General features: G+C 58.8%; 1 protein-coding gene across 1 annotated transcript; it reads left to right on the top strand.

The window, feature by feature from the left end:
• The first annotated feature begins 8349 nt into the window (after positions 1-8349).
• LOC144370698 (sialic acid-binding Ig-like lectin 8) lies at positions 8350-18218 on the top strand. The gene is made up of 7 exons (XM_078031511.1): positions 8350-9097; positions 9281-9559; positions 9777-9824; positions 10704-10961; positions 11551-11647; positions 12008-12089; positions 16864-18218. The coding sequence occupies exons 1-7, from the start codon at positions 8647-8649 to the stop codon at positions 17050-17052; spliced, it is 1404 nt and encodes a 467-aa protein (XP_077887637.1). The 5' UTR covers positions 8350-8646; the 3' UTR covers positions 17053-18218.
• The last annotated feature ends 146 nt before the right edge of the window (positions 18219-18364 follow it).

The raw sequence follows: 18364 nt of genomic DNA, 5'->3' as shown, positions 1-18364 counted from the left end.
AGCCAGTTGGGTCCCCACCTCGACCTTGCTGTACCTCCCTGGTCCCCTCAGTCACCACCTGGAGTTTCTTTCCTCCTAAACCTGACCTCCTTGATATCTGTCCACTCTGACCCTGGTCTCCCTGCTCACCGGATGTTCCTCAGCTCCTGCCATCTGTCCCCAGCACCAGCGTCCAGCATGTGCCCACTTCCTCAACGGCTTTCCCAGCAGCCTGTCCCCTCCAGGGAGGGTGACAGGGGAACAGGACAGCCTGGAAGAGAGGGCCTCCCAGGGCCGTGCTGTGGACTCTCCCCCAGAGCCGTCCTCTCCCTCCTCTGCAGACCCCCACACCCTCAGGGCCAGGCTGCTGGGGTCCGAGACTCGGCAGGCGAAGACCCTGCTCCCGACACGCAGCTCCGCCTCCTCCTGCCTCTGCACGATTTGGTCACCCCCAGGCCTTGGTGTTGCCTGGCCTACGACTCCCAGAATGCAACAGTCCTCGGGGAGCCTGAGGCTGGGGGATTCCCTCCAACCCTGTGGTCCAGGCTTCCACTCGGCCTGAGGCTCCAAGGGCACTGCTGGGCCTCTCCTCTGCGCCTGCGCGGGCACTGAGCAGTCCATGCTGTTGCTCTGGCAGAAAGCTTTGGCCGCTGGATCGCCTGGAGGGGAAACAGCTTTGTCCTGATTTCCTGGTTTTGTGGTCACTATAGGCTACAGGAATTATAGAACATGGGATTTGCACCCTTTGAGGAGGGGTTGCGGGGAGGGAGTGAAGGGGGTGCGGAGGATCAGGACTTGTACAGGGCAGAATGCACATGGGAGGGGCTTCTCGGAGGATGGGGATGGAGTGGGTCTGTGCTGGCCCTGGGGGTGGTAGTGGTGCATGTGCACAGGTGAGTGTGGGAGAGAGCTGCGATGGTGGGTGCAGTTGAGGTCGATGGTGGGTGCACTTGAGGTCCTCCGTGCAGACCTCGGGCAGTGACACGACTACCCTCTGCTTTACCATGGACCTGGGGTGGAGCTCAGGGTGGAGGACGGTGGGTGAGACAGGCCTTGATGGGATCCTGAGATGTTGGAGACCCAAAACTGAGGGGCCCAAAGGCTTCCCTGGCCCCCCTTTCTGGAATCTCCTTCAGAACCTGAGTCTTCCCTCAGAGTTCCCGATGGATGAGTGTCTCTCCGTGTGAGGACCCTGGCAGGGCTCCCCAGTGCCATCACAATAAAGCCACCTTCCTCAGGCTGTACTGCAGCCCTGCCCACCTTCCACCTCAACATGCCTTGCTCTCTGTAGGGTCACTGAAGCAACTGTTGCCTGGTAGAGGGGACAGTGGTCTGGCCCGTCCCTGCCAGGTCTCCGTCTTTCTGTGGCCCTGGGGACTTTGGTCCATGCAGTGTCTTCCTACATTTCTGAGGGTGGCCTCTGCACTGGCCCTGAGGGAGGAACTTGGGGATGCAGAAAAGTAAAGGTATAGTGAGTCTCAAAAGAGAAGCGTCCATGAGCCACTGGAATGCCAAACAAGCCCTCCTGAGCCACCAACTCAGGTCCTCAGCCCCTGCCCTGTCTCAAAGATGGACTCGAGGGCAATGCACAAGGGCCAGAGAAACAGCCCTGCTCCCCTCTAGTCCAGGCCCTAACTACTGTCCCAGTGTGAATGTGGACACCCCAGACCAAGGTGTTGCTGGTTCCCCCTGGAGATGGCCCACGCTCCCCCTTGAACGTGAATTCTTTTCTTTATTCCTGAAGCTTCTCACCCTCAAGATGGCCTGCAACCTGTCTTGAACGTGTGTCTGCTGTCATTAATAAATCAGGGCCTCTGACTGGTCCTCCACCAGCAGCTTCAGGACCCTACTCCTTTCCCCAACCTCAAGAGTCGTCCTGGGGGGGACTCCTTCCCTTGTCCTTCAAATGACTGGAGCATCCGTTGGATCATGGCCTGTGAGAGGCCTTATGCTGTAGGACCTGACTCAGCTGCACTCTGATTTCAGACCCAGAGAAACCATGAGATTTGAAGGATGTGTAAGATCCACTGAGTCTTGTGGCATTTGTTTGGCAGAGTAGATAATAAGGTGGTCATAGTGCGAGCACTGATGACTTTGAGCTTTTTCCATGTGCAGAACAATGCTGGGGACACTCCCAGGAGTCTTCTTATTCTTTAGGATTGTGGCCAAGTTCCCCTGTCATTAGAAGTTGTCCCTGGTGGCCCTAGGAGGATCCTTTACTCTTGACTCGAGGTCCAGGACCACAGTGGTTAAGTGTCTGTGACAGGGGTCTAGTGCATGGGCCCCAGACTTGTGAAGGCCTGGGCTAGCTCTGGTTCTGTTATGGGGAGTGGGAGTGGGGAGAAGATGGGAGGGTCCTGAACCCAAAATGGGGAGTGGGGGGCCACAGATGGTTTATTCCTAATCTTATCCTCTCTGAGGATCCAGAAGTTAGAGCGCTGAGGACCTACTGTCTGTATGTTCATTCACTGTGCCTGTGGGAGGGCTGTCACAGAGCACAGCCGACACTCAGGAAAGGGGGAGTCCTCTGGTCTCTCCTGGATCCCCTGAAACTGTTGAATTAGCATAAACTGCACCAGCAAAGTCTGGTGAGAAGCACCTTTGAAAGAACCTGCTGGAAGACCGTCCTAAGGACAGTGACCCCACTTCTTGGTATTATGATGATCAGTCTCTGGAATAGATGCCCCTCACCCATGAGTCCTTGTCCCTCAGTTGTCCCCTCTGTGCCCATGGCCCATCTCCCTGAATCCTTCTCTCTTCAGGTTTCGGATTTTCAACCTTAGGCCCCATGGGGTTTCCTGGAGACGCAGTGTTCCTAAAGGAGCAGGGACAACAGGAGAGTCCACGATGGACCAGGAAGGGGACGGCAGCTTTCCAGATCCCAGCCCATGGGCGAGGCCTGCGTGTTCCCAGATCCTTCCTGTCAGACAGGCCAGACCTTCCCGCCCACTCTCCTGGCCTGAGCTGGGTCCCCTGCCGTGGGCCCTGAGTCCTCTGCAGAGTGGGTGGGTTTTAAGCCCAGGCCCCACCAACGCTGCTCAGCACCGTGGACAGCACCGCCCAGGGCCTGGGCTCCCCAGGTCCCTGTCTTGGGAGGACAGTTTCACTGTGTGCTGAGCCACCTCCATGGGCCTCCAGACAGACGGGGTCAGGGTCAGGTTGGAAGGAGAAGGTTGACCCCAGGTCAGAAAGACCAGGGCGCTGGCAGCCATCATCAGGTCTCGCTCTGTACCTGGGAAGGTGACATGGAGCACCATGCACGCTGTGTTCTGGGGCTGGTGAGTGGAGGAACTGTCCAGCTGGACGTCTCCTAGGAGTGGGGCCAGGGCTCCAGGACCCTGAGAGCAACGGGGACCCCAGGGAGAGTTCAGGTTAGGGACGCTGAGGGCCTGGTTCCTGGGGACAGATGTAGGAGAGGGAGCCCAGACTCCACCTTCTGTGCTGACTCTGGCTGTAGACGGAGGGAGGCAGCATCCGTGGCCGCACCCCACCCTGAGCAGGAACTTGCATCTCGTCCCAGACCTGCTCTCCCCGGCACCACCGCCTTCAGTGACGTTCCAAGTAAGAAGGAAAGGGTGGGTCTCCGCCACCCCATGGCAGGGCCAGAGCCCCCGCTCACATGGGGAAGGCTGGGGTCAGAGATGGCAAGTCCTTGTTCCCCTGCAGGCAGGTTCCTGTCCCACGTCACCTTGACCAGCCCGTGACCAACTCAGGAGCTCTGCTGAAGTCCTCTCAGGTGTCACACGCTGAGCTTGGGGGAGCCTGGGGGCGCTGCAGGGCAGGGACCTCAGCACCCAGTGCTCTGAGGGAGATGCTGGTGGGAATCCCAGGGGACAGTCCTCTGCCACCTGAACGTTCCCTTGGTAACACTGTACTGTCCTTACCCCACCCTGAGGCTCTGTTGCATTGTAGATTTGTTGTCCCCCATAAATCTGTGGCTTTAATGGTCTACCTCTGTGTCACCTACAATGGGCACAGCCACCCCAGGGTTCTCAGGTTACAGATGTGAATGGGGTCATGGGACATCAGGGGACAGGAATCCCGTCTATGACAATACCTGGTAACATGCAACCCGGCTCCTACTTGCTTTGTAACTCTATGTCATCTGCTGTGGCTGGAATGTGTCCCCCAAAGTCCACATGGGGAAATGTGGTCCCAAAGCCACAGGAGGAGGGACCTTTGGGAGTTGAGTAGGATTAGATGAGCTCATGGGGTGGGGACCCCTGATGGCATTTGTGGCTTTGTCAGAAGAGACCTGGGCTGGCGTGCTTGCCCCACCCCACCCTGTGGTGCCCTCTGCCAGGTTATGACACAGCAGGGAGCACCCCCAGGGAAGAAGATGGGGCTCCACGCTCTTCTTGTGGAACCTCCAGAGCCATGAGGCTAATGAACTTCTGCTCTTTATAAATCACCAGACTCAGCTGCTTCATTATAGCATCAGAGAAGAGCCTGACTCTGCAGTGTCTGCCTGGCTCTCTCCCCCGCCTCCTCTCTCTCTCTCTCTCTCTCTCTCTCTCTCTCTCTCTCTCTCCCTCCCTCCCTCCCTCCCTCCCTCTCTCTCTCTCTCTCTCTCTCTCTCCCCCACCTCATACACACACACACCCACACACACACCTACACACACACACACACACCTAGGCACTGTACATTCCTAGTTCTGAGATGGGCCTTACCCTGTCCTCTTTCCTGGGAGGATGGGGCACCTGTGAATAGAACCCTAGAGGTCAGGTCAGAGGTCCTAGGTCACTGTCTTGGCATAAGGGACGACATTTTCCCTGGTTGTTTGCATGTTGCTGTCCATTTCAGTCTCGGCCACTTGGGTCCACCTGGGCCACCAGTGCTTGCCCCAGCACTCAGTGATCCCTCTCCCAGTGGCTGTCCCCAGTTCCCTCCCTCTGGCCTGGAAGTTAGGAGCCATTGTGTCACACCAGTGAGATGACCAACAGATCCTGGTGACCTGTGACCATCCCTGTAATAGGCCAGGCTTCCTGACCCTCCCAGCCCTGTGGCTGCTTCTCCTTCTGCCTGGTCCTGGGTCCACTTTAGCCTGGAGCATGTAGAGCAGAGGATTCTGGGAATGCAGTTCCGGCCTGGCCAGGCTGACCGAGTGGAGACCTCCAGAGGGTCTTCACCCAGGGCTCCTCGTGGCCAGCTAAGAGCAGTCCTCTCAGATCAGTGAGCAAGAAGAGCAGCCCAGTGCAGTCCCTCCTTCTCCCTCAGCTGTGCCCCGTGGCCTGCTATTCCAGGCAGGTACTGCTGACCATCAGCCCCAGGACTCAGTGGATTGTACGTCCCCTGCTGTGGGTGGGCGGGACCCCGGCTGGGCACTGTGGCTGGTGGTTGGCCCTGGGCTCTCTCAGGCAGCTGCACTGAGATGGTGGCCTCTGTCAGGGTGGGACATGTGACATCTTGGTGCTCGTCCACGTGGGTCTCTGTCCAGCAGGGGCCCAGGATGCCCAGGTGCCCAGGGATCCATGGGTGGGGTGGAGGCTGCCTGACCTCCTCAGTCTCTGAACTTCTCAGCCTCCACATTCTATGGCCAGAGCAGCCCTGGGCTCCAGTCACCCCCAGAGGAGGGGCTGTGGGAAGGGGATAACCCTCTAGTGACCGAGGAACCCCTTGTCCTGTGGGTGGGGTCTGGGTTGTGTCTGGAGACTGTTTCCCACAGCGGCTCACCCACCTGCACACCAGCTGCCCCGTCCCCCTGCCAAGGACAATCCCCCTCTCAGTCACGGGTGTAGGGAGGTGAAATGGGGACAGAGCCAGCAGCCTGGTGTGGTCCATAGGGCATTCCTGAGGGTGGACAGGACAGTAGCAGAGATCTGTCCCCTCCTGAGTGCCCCCTTCCAGGTGGATCTGGGCTCTCCCTGGCGCACCTGACGTGCTGACCCCTGACTGCAGACTCTTGGTCAGGCTCTTGCACAGAGCTGTCGCATCTCCTGGGTCAGAACCCACTCTCATGGCACCACGGACAGCACCCCAAGGCCTCCCATCCCCAAGCCAGAGCCAGTCCTGAGCAGAGGCAGTGCCCACTCTGAGCAGCGCCCTTTCCCTGCTGGGCAGAGCGGGAGTGGACACAGACGGAGCACAGACTCACTGCTGGCTGAGGACCTCAGCAGAGGGGGCTTCAGAGGTGTGGGGAACTCAGCCAGGGATGGCCTTTGTCTCAGCGTCCCCTGGGTCACCCATGTCCCTCAGGTCTGCCCGACGTCCCCACCATGTCCCTCTGCCTGTGTCCCCTGAGAGTTCACCTTCCTCTCCAGAAGAGCAAGATCCCCTCCACCCCCAGCTGGTGCCCATCTCAGCCACCTGCCTGTGGCACTGGCATTGTCTGGGGACTTGTGTGTCCCCAACCTGACGTTGCTGTCCCTCAAGGAAACCACTGGACCTGTCCTCTTCACCCCTCAGCTGCAGACCTCAGGGCCCAGTGTGAATGGGCACCACCTGGCTGTGGCATGAATGCAGCTTCTCCTTGTCCCCTGGACAGACTGGACAGTCCTTCCCTCCCCATCTGGCGGGACTTCTCCTCCCCAGCCCCGTCAGCCCTGGTGGACAACGTTTGATGAGGTGCTGCCCCAGACAAGAGGCAAGAGGGGACCCACCTGCCTTCTGAGTCCTTGGGCTGTGGGGGGAGGCCATCACCTGGGGCTTGTGCACAGCAGAGATCTGCTCCTCACAGTTCTGGACGCCCACAGCCCAGGGGCTGGCAGACCCCATGTCTGGGGAGGCCAGTGTCCTCCTCGACCCTGCCTCCTCCTTGTGTCCTCCTGTGGCAGAGGGGCAAAGGAGCTCCCTTGGGTCCCTTCTGTAAGGGACACTAATCTCATCCATCAGGGCTCTGCCCCCAGGACCAATCATCTCCCAATGTCCCCACCTCCTGTGACCCTCCCCTTAGCAGTTAGGATGTCACCATGTGGATTTTGGAGGGAGACAGCATTCAGCCCACAGCACTCACCACTCTGACCTGGGTGTCTTCTTCTAAATTGGGGAAGTGGAACAAGAGGGCTTCTCTAGCTCTCTCACAAGTTCCTCTCTTACATGTGGATTCTCTGTGGCTTCCCCAGGTCTCTCCTTCCTGTTCTTCTGTTTTTATTTGCAAATTGGAGACGAAGGAAAACAGAGGGTCCTGAGCAGCCCTTCTGACCACTGGGCTCTGCAGTTGCTCCTGCTGGGAGGATGTCTGGGCAGCGGGGGGCCTAGGAGGGCTGCAGGTGGGACTGCAGCTGGCAATGCAGGGGGTGGTGAGGGGGGGCTGCGTGTGGAACCCCACCCCTCCCCCCAGCCGTCACAGTGCACGACCCCACCCCAGGTTTGGGAGCTGGTTCTGGGGATACCATGGAATGGACAGGTCCATGGGGCTGAGTGGACGAACACAGCCCAACTTTCTGTTGCACAGAGTCTCAGAGGAAGCCATGGTGTTGCAGGGGGTGAGCTCAGATGGAGAACTGCAGAGGAGGCCAGGGCTGCCAGAGGGGAGCGGGGGTGGCCACGGGGAGCAGGACAATGGTGGCCCTGGGTGCTCTGGTGGCCTGTCCTGGAGGACACTCATTTGGCTCTCAATCACGGAGCTGTTGTGTGGGGGCACATTTACCCACATGACACATCTTTCCACCTCCCCTAGAAAAAGGTTTCAAGGAAAACCCACACGAGTCACAGCGCTCCCCCTCCCAGGACCCCCAGGACGTGCCCCAGCTGCAAATCACTCTACTCAGGCGCATGCTGCTGCTCACACGAAATCCTGGCCACCCCAGGGGGGACGTCGACACTGGCATTTCGTGCTCTGTGCCTTCTGTTCCTGGGACTCCTGGGGCAGAGCCAACCAGCTCTGGAGGCCCCAGGTCCACATGCTCTGGAGTAACCCGCAGCAGAGAGCATGGTGGTGAGGGAGTCCGTCCTGGTGGCTGGTGATTGAGGGGACGTTTTGCACCTTTTAAAATCTGCCTCTTCCCTTCCCACTGTCTTCCTGGCCAGTCCCTCCTCATGAGGCCTCAGCCTGGGTCTCTGTCCCTCAGGCCACCTGCCAGTTGGGTCCCTCTGTGTCCTTGGTGTTTTACCATAGAGAACTCAGCCCTGTGTCTCCTCTGCACAGTCCCCTGGGACCAAAGTCCAGCCAGGGCGGGAGCAGCCTTCCACGCTGCCCAGTAGACCCCACCGTGGCCCAGGTGCCTGAGGACTTAGTATCTGTCCCCTTAGCAGTGACTTCTTGAGGTCAATGTCCAAGTCTTCTGTGCAGAGAGGGTGTCACACTGTGTGGCTGCTGAGGGAGGGAGGAGAGGGGACCTGCTCACCCCAGTGGCCTCCCTCATCTCCTGACCCTACAATCGTCAATGGCCCTGGGGTCACTCAGGGCTCTGGTTAGAGGAAGCCCATTGAGTGACATTGCAGAAAAGTCTCCCAAGAGGAAAGACGTCAACAGGGAGGGAGGAGACAGGGTGACACAGGAAGGGTCCCTGTCCTCTCTGTCCTCAGGGCTGCAGGCTGGATGTGGTGGTGGGGGCTGGTCTCCAAGGGCAGAGGCCGCCCTGGCAGAGGCTGGCTGAAGCTCCTCCTCTAGGAGGCCACCGTCCCCTCTGTCCCTTTCCCGTGGGCCTCCTCCTGTGGGCTCTTAGTTCCTCAGAGAGGAGCTCTGGGGCAGACTTCCCCTGCGGCCCTGCAGCCCCGGCCGACATGCTGCTGCTGCTGCTGCTGCTGCTGCTGCTGCTGCCCCTGCTGCAGGGCTTTGGGCGGTTGGAGGGCCAGGGGGGTTATGCCCAGCCAGATTACACCCTGAAGTTGGAGAAGAAGAAGGTGACAGTGCAGGAGGGCCTGTGTGTCCATGTGCCCTGCCAATTCTCCTACCCCTGGAGCAGCTGGACTAACACGGACCCAGCTCATGGCTACTGGTTCCGGCTACGGGACAAGAGCACTGATGCTCCAGTGGCCACCAACAACCCTGACAGGAAGGTGCAGGAGGAGACCCAGGGCCGGTTCCACCTCCTTGGGGACCCAAGTACCGACAACTGCTCCCTGAGCATCAGAGACGCCAGGAAGACGGACGCAGGGTCCTACTACTTTCGGGTGGAGAGAGGACACTTGAAATACAGTTACAGAAAATACTGGGTCTCAGTGAATGTGACAGGTAAGGCTCCAGGTCAAGGCAGCCTCAGGGAGGTCACGGGGCAGAGCTGGGTGGGACCCTGCCCTGGGGGAGTTGGGGTCAGGCATTAGGGGCTCAGGGAGCAGCTGGGTCAGAGCCTGAGCTTCTCTAGGGCCCCACCTCCCCCCTCCCTCCTGACCCTGCCTGTCCCCCTCTGCTCACCAGCCCTGACCCACACCCCTGACATCCTCGTCCCTGGGACCCTGGAGTCTGGCCGTCCCAGCAACCTGACCTGCTCTGTGCCCTGGGCCTGTGAGCAGGGGACGCCCCCCACCTTCTCCTGGGAAGGGCCCTCTGTGTCCTCCCTGGGCCCCAACGTCACCCACTCCTCAGTGCTCACCCTCACCCCGCGGCCCCAGGACCATGGCACCAACCTCACCTGCCAGGTGACCCTGCCTGGGGCCCGTGTGACCAGGACAAAGACCGTCCACCTGAACGTCACATGTGAGAGCTGGGCTGGGACACCTGGGGCTCTGATGGGGCTGGTCCCTGAGGGAGAGGGAGAGGGGCCAGACCCTGGCCACTGGGTGCTGGGTCCTGAAATCATGTGGGGGGGGGCCAGGAGGATGCAGCCTCCACCCCTCCCCACCATGAGGCTCCTGGGACAGAGGCTGATGTCCCCAGCCTCCCACTGACAGGTCTGCGTGTCTCCCTGCCCCAGACTCTCCACAGAACCTGAGTGTAACTGTGTCCCCAGGAGCTGGCCCAGGTAGGGAGGGGCCTCGCTGGGGCTGGGGGCAGGGCCTCTTCAGCTCAGGGCAGGGCTGGGTCCCCTCACCTGGTGACAGAGCCCCTTATTGGGGAACCCATTGACCCCTCCCCACCTAAGCCCCACATGTGCCTTGAGCTCCTGTCCCCACCCTCCCAGGCTCCCTGGACTCCAGCGCCTGCCCCTCACCCCCACAGGGACATGGTGACACTCTCACAGCAGAACTGGGCTTCCCAGGCCCCCTCCCAGCCTCCTCCTGGACCTGCCTCCAGCCTCCTCTTCTTATTCCCCAACAGCTTTGCTCTAAGTGCTTGTGGGAGGAGGCACAGTCCAGGGCACACACACAGAGCAGTCTGTCCCCAGAGCCTAGGTCCCTCCCTGACGTGGCCAATATCCATGCAGGATGCGCTGAGCTTTGGATTGTGCACCTGGGGACTGAGAGGTCACTGCATGTCAGTAGCACTCAGGGTCCTCGTTCTCGGTGGTGAGGGTGTCCCACTGCCCAGATGGACCCTGTTCTGTGGGCGTCCTCTGCCAACCAGCACTGAGTCCATTCAGCCCACAGGAGTGGGCAGTGGATGGTCCTGAGCCTCCGTCCACAGCTGGGTGTGCACGTCAGTGAGCTCAGCTACTGAGCACAGAATACAGCTGAGCCACATGTTCTGGTTCAAGAGCTTGAGTCAATGTAGCTGAAGGAGGTACAGGAAAACACATCCGTCACAGGAACATCAACTTGGCCATGTTCCTGGGCACAGGTCAAGGGTGTGTTTTCCTGTGCTTCATTCAGTCCATGAGTGTGGGTGCTCCCCCCTCTGGACTCCAGGGTTCTCTGTCCTTTGCTCTCTTTGTCACTCTGACCCTCTGTCTCTTTCCCCACAGCATCCACAACCCTGGAGAATGGCTCATCTCTTTCCGTCCTGGAGGGTCAATCTCTGCGTCTGCTCTGTGTCGTCGACAGCTGTCCCCCTGCCAGGCTGAGCTGGTCCTGGGGGAACCTGACTCTGTGTCCCCCGCAGACCGTGGACCCTGGGGTGCTGGAGCTGTCTGCAGAGCACCTCAGGGGTGGAGGGGAATTCACCTGCCATGCGCAGAACCCTCTGGGCTCCCAGCACATCTCCCTGAGCCTGTCACCACAGAGTGAGTGTCACAGTGGGCTGGAGAGGGCCAGGAGGAGGGGACAGCACCTGCCCCACACCAGTCCCTGCAGCCACCTCCTTGGCTTGAGGGGGAAGCTCATCTCTGTCCTGCCCTCAGCTGGGGGCCTGGGACCCAGAGCCTCGCTGTCCTCTCCCTGCTGGGCCAAGGGGTGGGTGGTGGACCTTGGAGGCCAGGTGGGCCTTAGACAGGTGTCTGGGCAGCAGGGCCCTTGCTTTGTGGGCCAGGGCTCCTGAGGCATTTGCCTTGGGCACAACATTTAGGATGAAGCCAGAAGCCAGAAGCCAAGAATAAAAGCAAAGAAAACCCCCGTGAGAACAGAACCAGCCCAGACACTGAGCGAAAATAGTATCACGATGCAATAATCAAAAAAGTAAAAATGGATGAAAAAATTCTATGGTGAACAGAATACCAAATTTCAATAACCACACGCCCCCCCCCCCCATCCTAGTTCTCCTGGTCTGGGAGAGGGACCAGGAAGCTCAGTCCAGGGTCCTGCAGGGAGCATCAGGGAGGGAGGAGGGATCCTGGGAGCTGAGTGGGCAAAGGGATTCCCTCTGGTCGTCCACAGGCAAAGCGGGGCCTCTATTCGGAGTGACGCGGGGGGCCCTCTGGGGCGCTGGAGCTACCTCCCTGCTCTTCCTGTCCTGCACCCTCCTCCTCCTCGGGTGAGCATTGGCGGGCGTCGGGGAGGCCGGGCAGCACCCTGGAGAGGAGGAGGGCGAGCCGGGCCGGGCCCTGAGCTGGAGGGACCTGGGTGGCCGAGGGCTTGAAGCCAGGGCCCCTGAGGTCCAGGTGGGCTCTGGGGGAGCCAGCCACGCAAGCCCACGTCCAAGCAAGGGGCTCCCGGGCTGTCCCCACTCTCCGAGGCCAGAGCCCGGAGCTGCCTTCCCAGTAGGAGCCTCCAGGATAGGACCATCCTCTCCCACGTGGCCGCCCTCCTGGGCTCAGCAAGAAGCAGGGGTGGGGTGGCCGTCTGCCCTCTGCCCGCCCTGGCCCCACTGAGGCTCCTTGGTGTCCCCATTCAGAGCGCGCTCCTACAGGAAGAGGTCCGCCAGGCCAGCGGGGGGCTCGGGGGATACCAACGCTGTCCAGGGCCCGGCCTCTCAGGTGAGTGACATGGCACATCCCCACACCTCCAGAGATGTCCCCAGGACTGCTCTGCTGAGGGTGGCTCGGCTGCTCTCCCCTCTTCCCCGGGACAGCCGGCTGTCCAGCTGGATGCCCACACCGTGGGCTGCTGACAGCGCCCTCCTCCCTGCTTTCTCCCTGGCCAGGCCCCGGGACCCCCCTCTGTTCTGCTGTCCTCCTGTTAAGCCATTGTGTCACATCATGGCTCCTCAGAGCAGCGAGCACCAGCCCCCGCACTCCCTGACCCCTCATGGTTAGGGGCTGGGATCTCTTCCCTGGACCTGTTCACCTCCCGCCTCTGTCTCCCCTTCCACCTGGTGCCATCTTCCAGGTGCCCAGTGTCCACTTCCTCTGCACTTGAACACCTGTCTGCAGGGCCAGACGGTAGACCCTTGGCTGCTGACCCCCTGTCCCTGTTGTGGCTACTCAGCTGTGCTACTGTGGCATGAGAATCTGCTGTGTCACAGGGTCTGTGCAAATGGTGACCATGGCCCTGTGCAAGGCTGACCCACAGGGAAAGTGAGCTCCTCAGCCCCTGGTGGCCCCCACCACCCATCAGGTCAGGAGCCTGGGGGAGCCAAGAGCCACTTGCCTTCAGTGAAAATTTAAGGGGTGCCAAGAAAACCTCAGGATGGAGACAAATAGTGTTCTAATGAGCTGACAAAACTAGGTAAGGTAACGTTAGCTAAGGTGACTTAGGGTTGTCATTCAGTCCAGAGTCATGGTGCAGCGTGGCCGCATTCCCCTGAACAGAAGGGAAGCAAAGAGTAGGTTGTAAAGACCGTCCCGTGTTCATCTCTAGCAGAGCCAGGAGGCACAATGACCTCAGGGCTGGTGGGGACATCAGATCCTCAACTTAGGAAAAGGCTGTGCTACATATTAATGAAACGTGACCATTTCAGTTATTTTAAAGTTCTCTAAAAAGCTGACCATTAAAAATGTCACTAAAACATACAAACAGAGTGTTCCTCCAGTTGGCTCAGCTGACACTTTCACTAATGCTGGGTTTATTTTGTTTTCCATGAATTTTGGCATTAATTTTGATTAAAAAGTATTTTTCATTAAAATATTTATCTCAATTTCTGACATGTTTCTCCCCCTTTTTAATTTTTCTCTCCTGGTGAGTGCCCAGCTCGCTCTCCTGGCCCCGTCCTCCCCACAGCCTGCTCCCGCCCCCCACACTGGGCTCCTCTGCAGAGGGCTTTCACTGTGGTCCCTAGAACAGAACAAGGTCATTGGTGCCTCTGGGCCTGGGCCTGCCTGTTCCTCCCTCTCAGAGGCTCTTTGCAGTCCCACTATTCATTCCTGTCACCCTCCCTGCTCCAGGGACCTGTCACCCTCCTCCTTTGTGTTTTGTATCTAGAGCCTGCTTTGGAGAGTTTGGCAGCAAGTAGCCTGCTCTGGAATTCCTTAACCCTCAGGGAATGTCCCTGAGACCTACCAGGGACCAGCTGTGTAGGTGCCAGGGACCCATCTATGAGACACAGCAGCAAACCTGAGGCTCAGAGCTTCTCTTCTAGACAGAGGGATGCAGCAAGCCACCAAGCAAACAGATGGTGGTGCATGGGCACAAGAGAGAGAGACTTACTCTGGGGAAGGAGGGGTGCAGGACTGGGAGGGGCTGAGAGGTTCTGTTTTTTAGATCTGTCCTCGATGGTGCAAAACCATGCAGCGTGGGTTTGACCATCTTAGCCGTGTTGAAGTTAGAGCTGGGCAGCAGATCCCCGGAGCACTTCATCTCCATCCATGATCACAACCCGCTGCCCTCCTCCCCCCCCCACCCTGCCAGCCCCCCTCCTACTCTCTGTCTCTGTGCCTTTGCCTCCTCTGGGGACCTCACTGAGGTGGACGTGTCCAGGATTTGCCCTTTTGTGACTGGCTTATGTCATGCAGCACGTCCTCAAGGTTTGTCTGTGTTGTAGCATGTGACAGAAGGTCTTTCTTTTTAAGGGTGAATAATATCCACCACATTTTCTTTGCCCATTTATCTGTTGATGGGATTCTGGTTGCTTCTATTTGTTGGCTACTGTGAATAATGCACAGCTGTGTGAGCATCCTTTCCAGATTCTGTTTCTATTCTTCTGGATATGTGCCCAGAACTAGGATTTCTGGATTGTACAGTGTTCTATTTTTAATTTTCGAGGAACTTCCTGTTTCTGCAGAAGCTACACCATCTTACATGCACCAGAAGCATAAGATGTTCCCATTTCTCAACATCCTTGGCAACACTGTTTTTTTTTTTTTTTGGTTTAATTTCCTATTATTTTCCTAATACTGTCCATCTAATGCATGTGAGGTGACAGTTCTCTGTGGCTCTGATTTGCATTTTTTGATCACTAGTGACACTGAAGATTTGTGTGTGTGCTTCTTGGCCATTTCTGTGTCTTTTTGGAGAAATGTCTGGTCATGTTCTTTGCCCACTGTCTATTTGGGCTGTGTTTAGTGCTGAGGTGCTGCAGGGTCCCTTCTGCAGCCTTGTTCTTGGGCCCTCATCAGATGGAAGGCTCTCCCAAGTGTCTTCCCATTGTGGCGAGGGTAGTGAGGAGGGGCTCTGGAGTCTGTGGTGTGAGGTTCCAGGCAGAGGGAACAGTGGGTGCAGTTACTCCAACAGGAGGCTGCCCAGGGCTGAGGGCAGGGCCTGGGCTCTACAGAGGGAGGCAGGTGACCCCAGGAGATCAGCTGGGAGAGGCTGAGCTTATGCAAATGCCCTCTGCTGTGGGGCTGTGCAGGGTGCAGGCCTGAGCAGGAGGAGGGGTCCTCTGGCTGCTGTGTGCAGGAGAGACCCTGTGGTGTGTGTGTGTGTGTGTGTGTGTGTGCTGGGGGCAGATGTCTGTGGGGGGCAGAGGCCAGAGGTTATAAAGGAGGCTGGGAGGCAGTGCCAGGCAGGAGGTCATGCTGGCTGGAACCTTGACTGGCCTCTGGCTGGATCCTGAGGTCAGCTGAGTGGGACCACTGTGGACGGGGAGCGGGGATTGAGTGACAGGATCCAGGATGCTTGACTCCCGGATCTTTGCCCTGAGCAGTCAGAATGGAGGCGCCAACCACTGAGGTCCAGTCGAGGTAGGAGGAGGGACTTGGGGAGGGAAGGAGGAGTTCTGTTGAAATAGGTTTTAGCTCTGGACAAGGGAGGGGTTCCGAGTACTGACAGCCCCTACTCACAGTGTTTCCTTGGACGACTTCTCAACTTTAGGAACATGCAAAGCAGTACCCACTCAGAGAAGCCACATTTCAGATTTAGCATGTGGACCTTCTTGGGACCAGGGATGGGTGGTACATGACATGCTGTGGCCCTGGGCAGGGGCAGCGTCCCCCACAAGCCACACCCGAGGTAGACCAGCGCTTTGTGGAGGCCTGCGCTGCCCTGTTGTGGATGCGGTGTTGAGTGGCTCCACGGCTGTTCAGGTTTAGGGATCAGGAGGTGTGGACAGGACAGAGGGCTGCCAGGGCGGTGGATGGGCCTGGAGGTGTCCTGCAGCTCAGTGCAGAGGGCCTCTGCGTGGGGAAGGTGTGCAGCTGCATCCTTGGCTTCTGCAGAGTCCGGGAGGAGCAGGGCTGGGGGCCTCAGGGTGGAGAGGCAGCTTGAGTGTGAATCCTCAGACAATCAGGAGGCAGGGGGAGGAGCCAAGTCACTGTGGCTCTGTGGTGCCATCTGCTGTCCAGGGTGGCAGAGAAACGCCTAAGATGAGGGGGACGCCTGGGGGAGCCCCGTGGCTCTCTGCTGCCTGACCTGCTCTATTAGCTTCCCGCTGCTGCTGTAAGACTTGCCACAGATTTAGTGACGTCAAACAAAATACGTGTCACCTTACCATTCGGGAGGTGACAAGTCCAAAATGGGTTTCCCGGGAATAAAATCAGGGAGTGGGCGCTGGACCCCGGGGGGCTCTGGAAGATGACATTTTCTTGCTTTTGTGTCTTGGGGGGCCTGGGGATCTGGGGGGCAGGGCCTCTCTCCATCTGCAGACCCAGCAGCATCTTCCAGTCCCTCACGTCCCCCACCCTCACTGAAGTGTCCCTCTGACTACCCTGGGCTTGCCCACAAACCCAGGATCCCTCTGCACCTCCATGTCCTGGACTTAATTCCTCCTGCAAAGTCTCTCTCAAAAGGAAATGTATTTGCAGGTTCCAGGACTCACATGAGGACATTTGGGGGTCCTTTCTCTTCCTCTTGGGGGGATACCATTTCTTTGGCTGGCTCCTGCCCCAGCCCATCAGGCTGTAAGCATCTCGGGGCGGGCGCATGTCTGGTCCAGGCCCGGCCTCTCCCAGGTGCCCTGTTCCTGCCCATCTTATCATAATGCACGATGGGATTTTTGGTTTTGAATAGTCTTTATTGTGACCACCGTCCATTAAGGAATGAGCTGTAAGAGGCCAGGCCTGTGTCTGCTGTGTCCACAGGGTGCACCGAGCACCCAGCTTAGGGTCTGGCACCGGGGCCCTCAGGAGGACACTGGGTTTTGGGGTCAGGGAGAAAAAGATGAGACCCTGATTTTACCCTGGAGTTTGGGTGAGCTGCATCCCTCCTTCAACCTCGGTTTTCACTTCTATGAAATGGAGATGAAATAACCCCTCCCCCATGGAGCTGTTGGGGGAAGTTCACGAGGCTCGGTGCGTGGAGCATTTGGTGCTGGGGGAAGTGTCATGAGGACAGGTCAACTCTGGCGCACAAGGCCGTGTGCATGGAGGACACGGGCACCCTGCAGCCCTGGCCTCCTCCCCACTGTCCACCCTGACTCTATCCTCTCTCTCCACTCAGAGCCGCCTGGTCCAGTCCCGGGCAGAGGAAGGCTCCCCAGAGCCAGCTGCCCTGGCCGTGGCCACCCGCCCCTCAGAGGATGAGGAGATCCATTATGCAGCCCTCAGGTTTCATGAGGTGAAGGCCAGCGGCCCGCAGGGAGAGCAGGCGCCCGACAGTGAGTACGCGGAGATCCACATCCAGCCATGAGAGGCTGAGACCGCCCTGCTCAAGGCACAGCCTCTTCCAAGCCAAGGAAAAGTCAGGTCCCTGTGGAGGGACACCTCTGGGTCCTGGCGCCACGCACAACTGGAACCCAGACCTGTTCCCAGCTGCACTCAGTGCTGTGGCCACCTCCTCCTCTCCCCCACCTGCCCACCCAGGGCCTCCGCTCTCCTCTCTGCTCCTGAGCTCAGCTCTTTCTGACTCCACTGCAGTGAGACCCTGCTGTGCGTCTCTCTGGGCCTATGTCATCCACCACACTGTCCTGCAGGTCCCCCAGGTGTCACAAGGACAGAACATCACACTGTATATTGCAAGAGAGGAGTGTTGTTTGTGGTGCTGGGGACGGACCCAGGGCCCTGTGCCCGTGAGCAAGCACTCTACCCACTGGGCCATGTCCCCAGCCTCAAGGGAGGATTTTAAATGTCCTCACCACAAGGGAATGAAGGGTGTCCCAGGTGATGGATGGCTAATTGGCCCAGTGTGTCCGTCCTCAGGGTCTGAAGCCATTGAACATCACATTGTCCCCGATAAATGCACACAGTCACTATTTGTACATTAAAACAGAACAAAACTTTACAAAGCCCTACAGGTGAGGAACGGAGGGACAGGGTCTCTCTGAACCTGGGCTGAGACGTCCACCTGCCGGGTGGGGGTTAGGGAGTCAGGCCCGTCAGCAGGGCCTGGAGGTGGGTGCTGAGCACCTCGGGTCCCTGTGCTCTGAGCAGCAGGACCTGCGGGCTCCTCCTCTGGAGGCAGCAGGGTGCACCTGCCTGTGCCCTTGGCCACACGTGGCCATTCCACAGCTAACCAGGAAGTGACCGTGCCTTAGGGTCAGGCCTGCACAGCTCTGGCCGGGCCTCCTCCCCTCCTTTGGCCTTGGCCTCCCAGCTGTCCTTAGCCTGTCACCTGCATGCAGTCAGGGGTCATTGGCACAGGGAGCTCTCTGCTCTGCTCGCAGCTCCCCGTGGCTCCCTGGTCCTGAGTGGCCCATCCCAGCCTCCTGCGGCCTCCCTCCACGCCCTCTGGGTCCTCACTGCTGCCCAGGCCTCCCCTGGCCTTTCTGAGCTGTCTGGCTTGGAGGGTGGGTGGGCTTTCATGAATGTGGTCAAGAGAAGCCTCCCCAAGTAAAAACTGCCCCTGTTATCTCGCAAGGCTCCGCCCCCCGCCTATTGATTGGTGTTCTTTGGTCACATGGAGAGGCGGGACATGCAGGTGAGCTCCTGATTAGCCCTGGTCACTGTGCTTCAGCTCCTGAGGCTCCTGCTCCCTCTGCCTGACTGGCTGAGGGAGTGGTGTA

The sequence above is a fragment of the Ictidomys tridecemlineatus genome, chromosome 15, assembly GCF_052094955.1.
Source record: "Ictidomys tridecemlineatus isolate mIctTri1 chromosome 15, mIctTri1.hap1, whole genome shotgun sequence".
In the NCBI taxonomy this organism is placed as follows: Eukaryota; Metazoa; Chordata; class Mammalia; order Rodentia; family Sciuridae; genus Ictidomys; species Ictidomys tridecemlineatus.
Note: the sequence above shows the minus strand (reverse complement) of the source record. Positions and strands in the feature narration are given on the sequence as shown.

Coding starts and splice junctions, on each gene's coding strand:
- LOC144370698 (XM_078031511.1), top strand. CDS start 8,647: ATGCTGCTGCTGCTGCTGCTGCTGCTGCTGCTGCTGCCCCTGCTGCAG. Junction 9,560..9,776: donor CGTCCACCTGAACGTCACAT/GTGAGAGCTGGG, acceptor TCCCTGCCCCAG/ACTCTCCACAGAACCTGAGT. Junction 10,962..11,550: donor CCTGAGCCTGTCACCACAGA/GTGAGTGTCACA, acceptor GGTCGTCCACAG/GCAAAGCGGGGCCTCTATTC.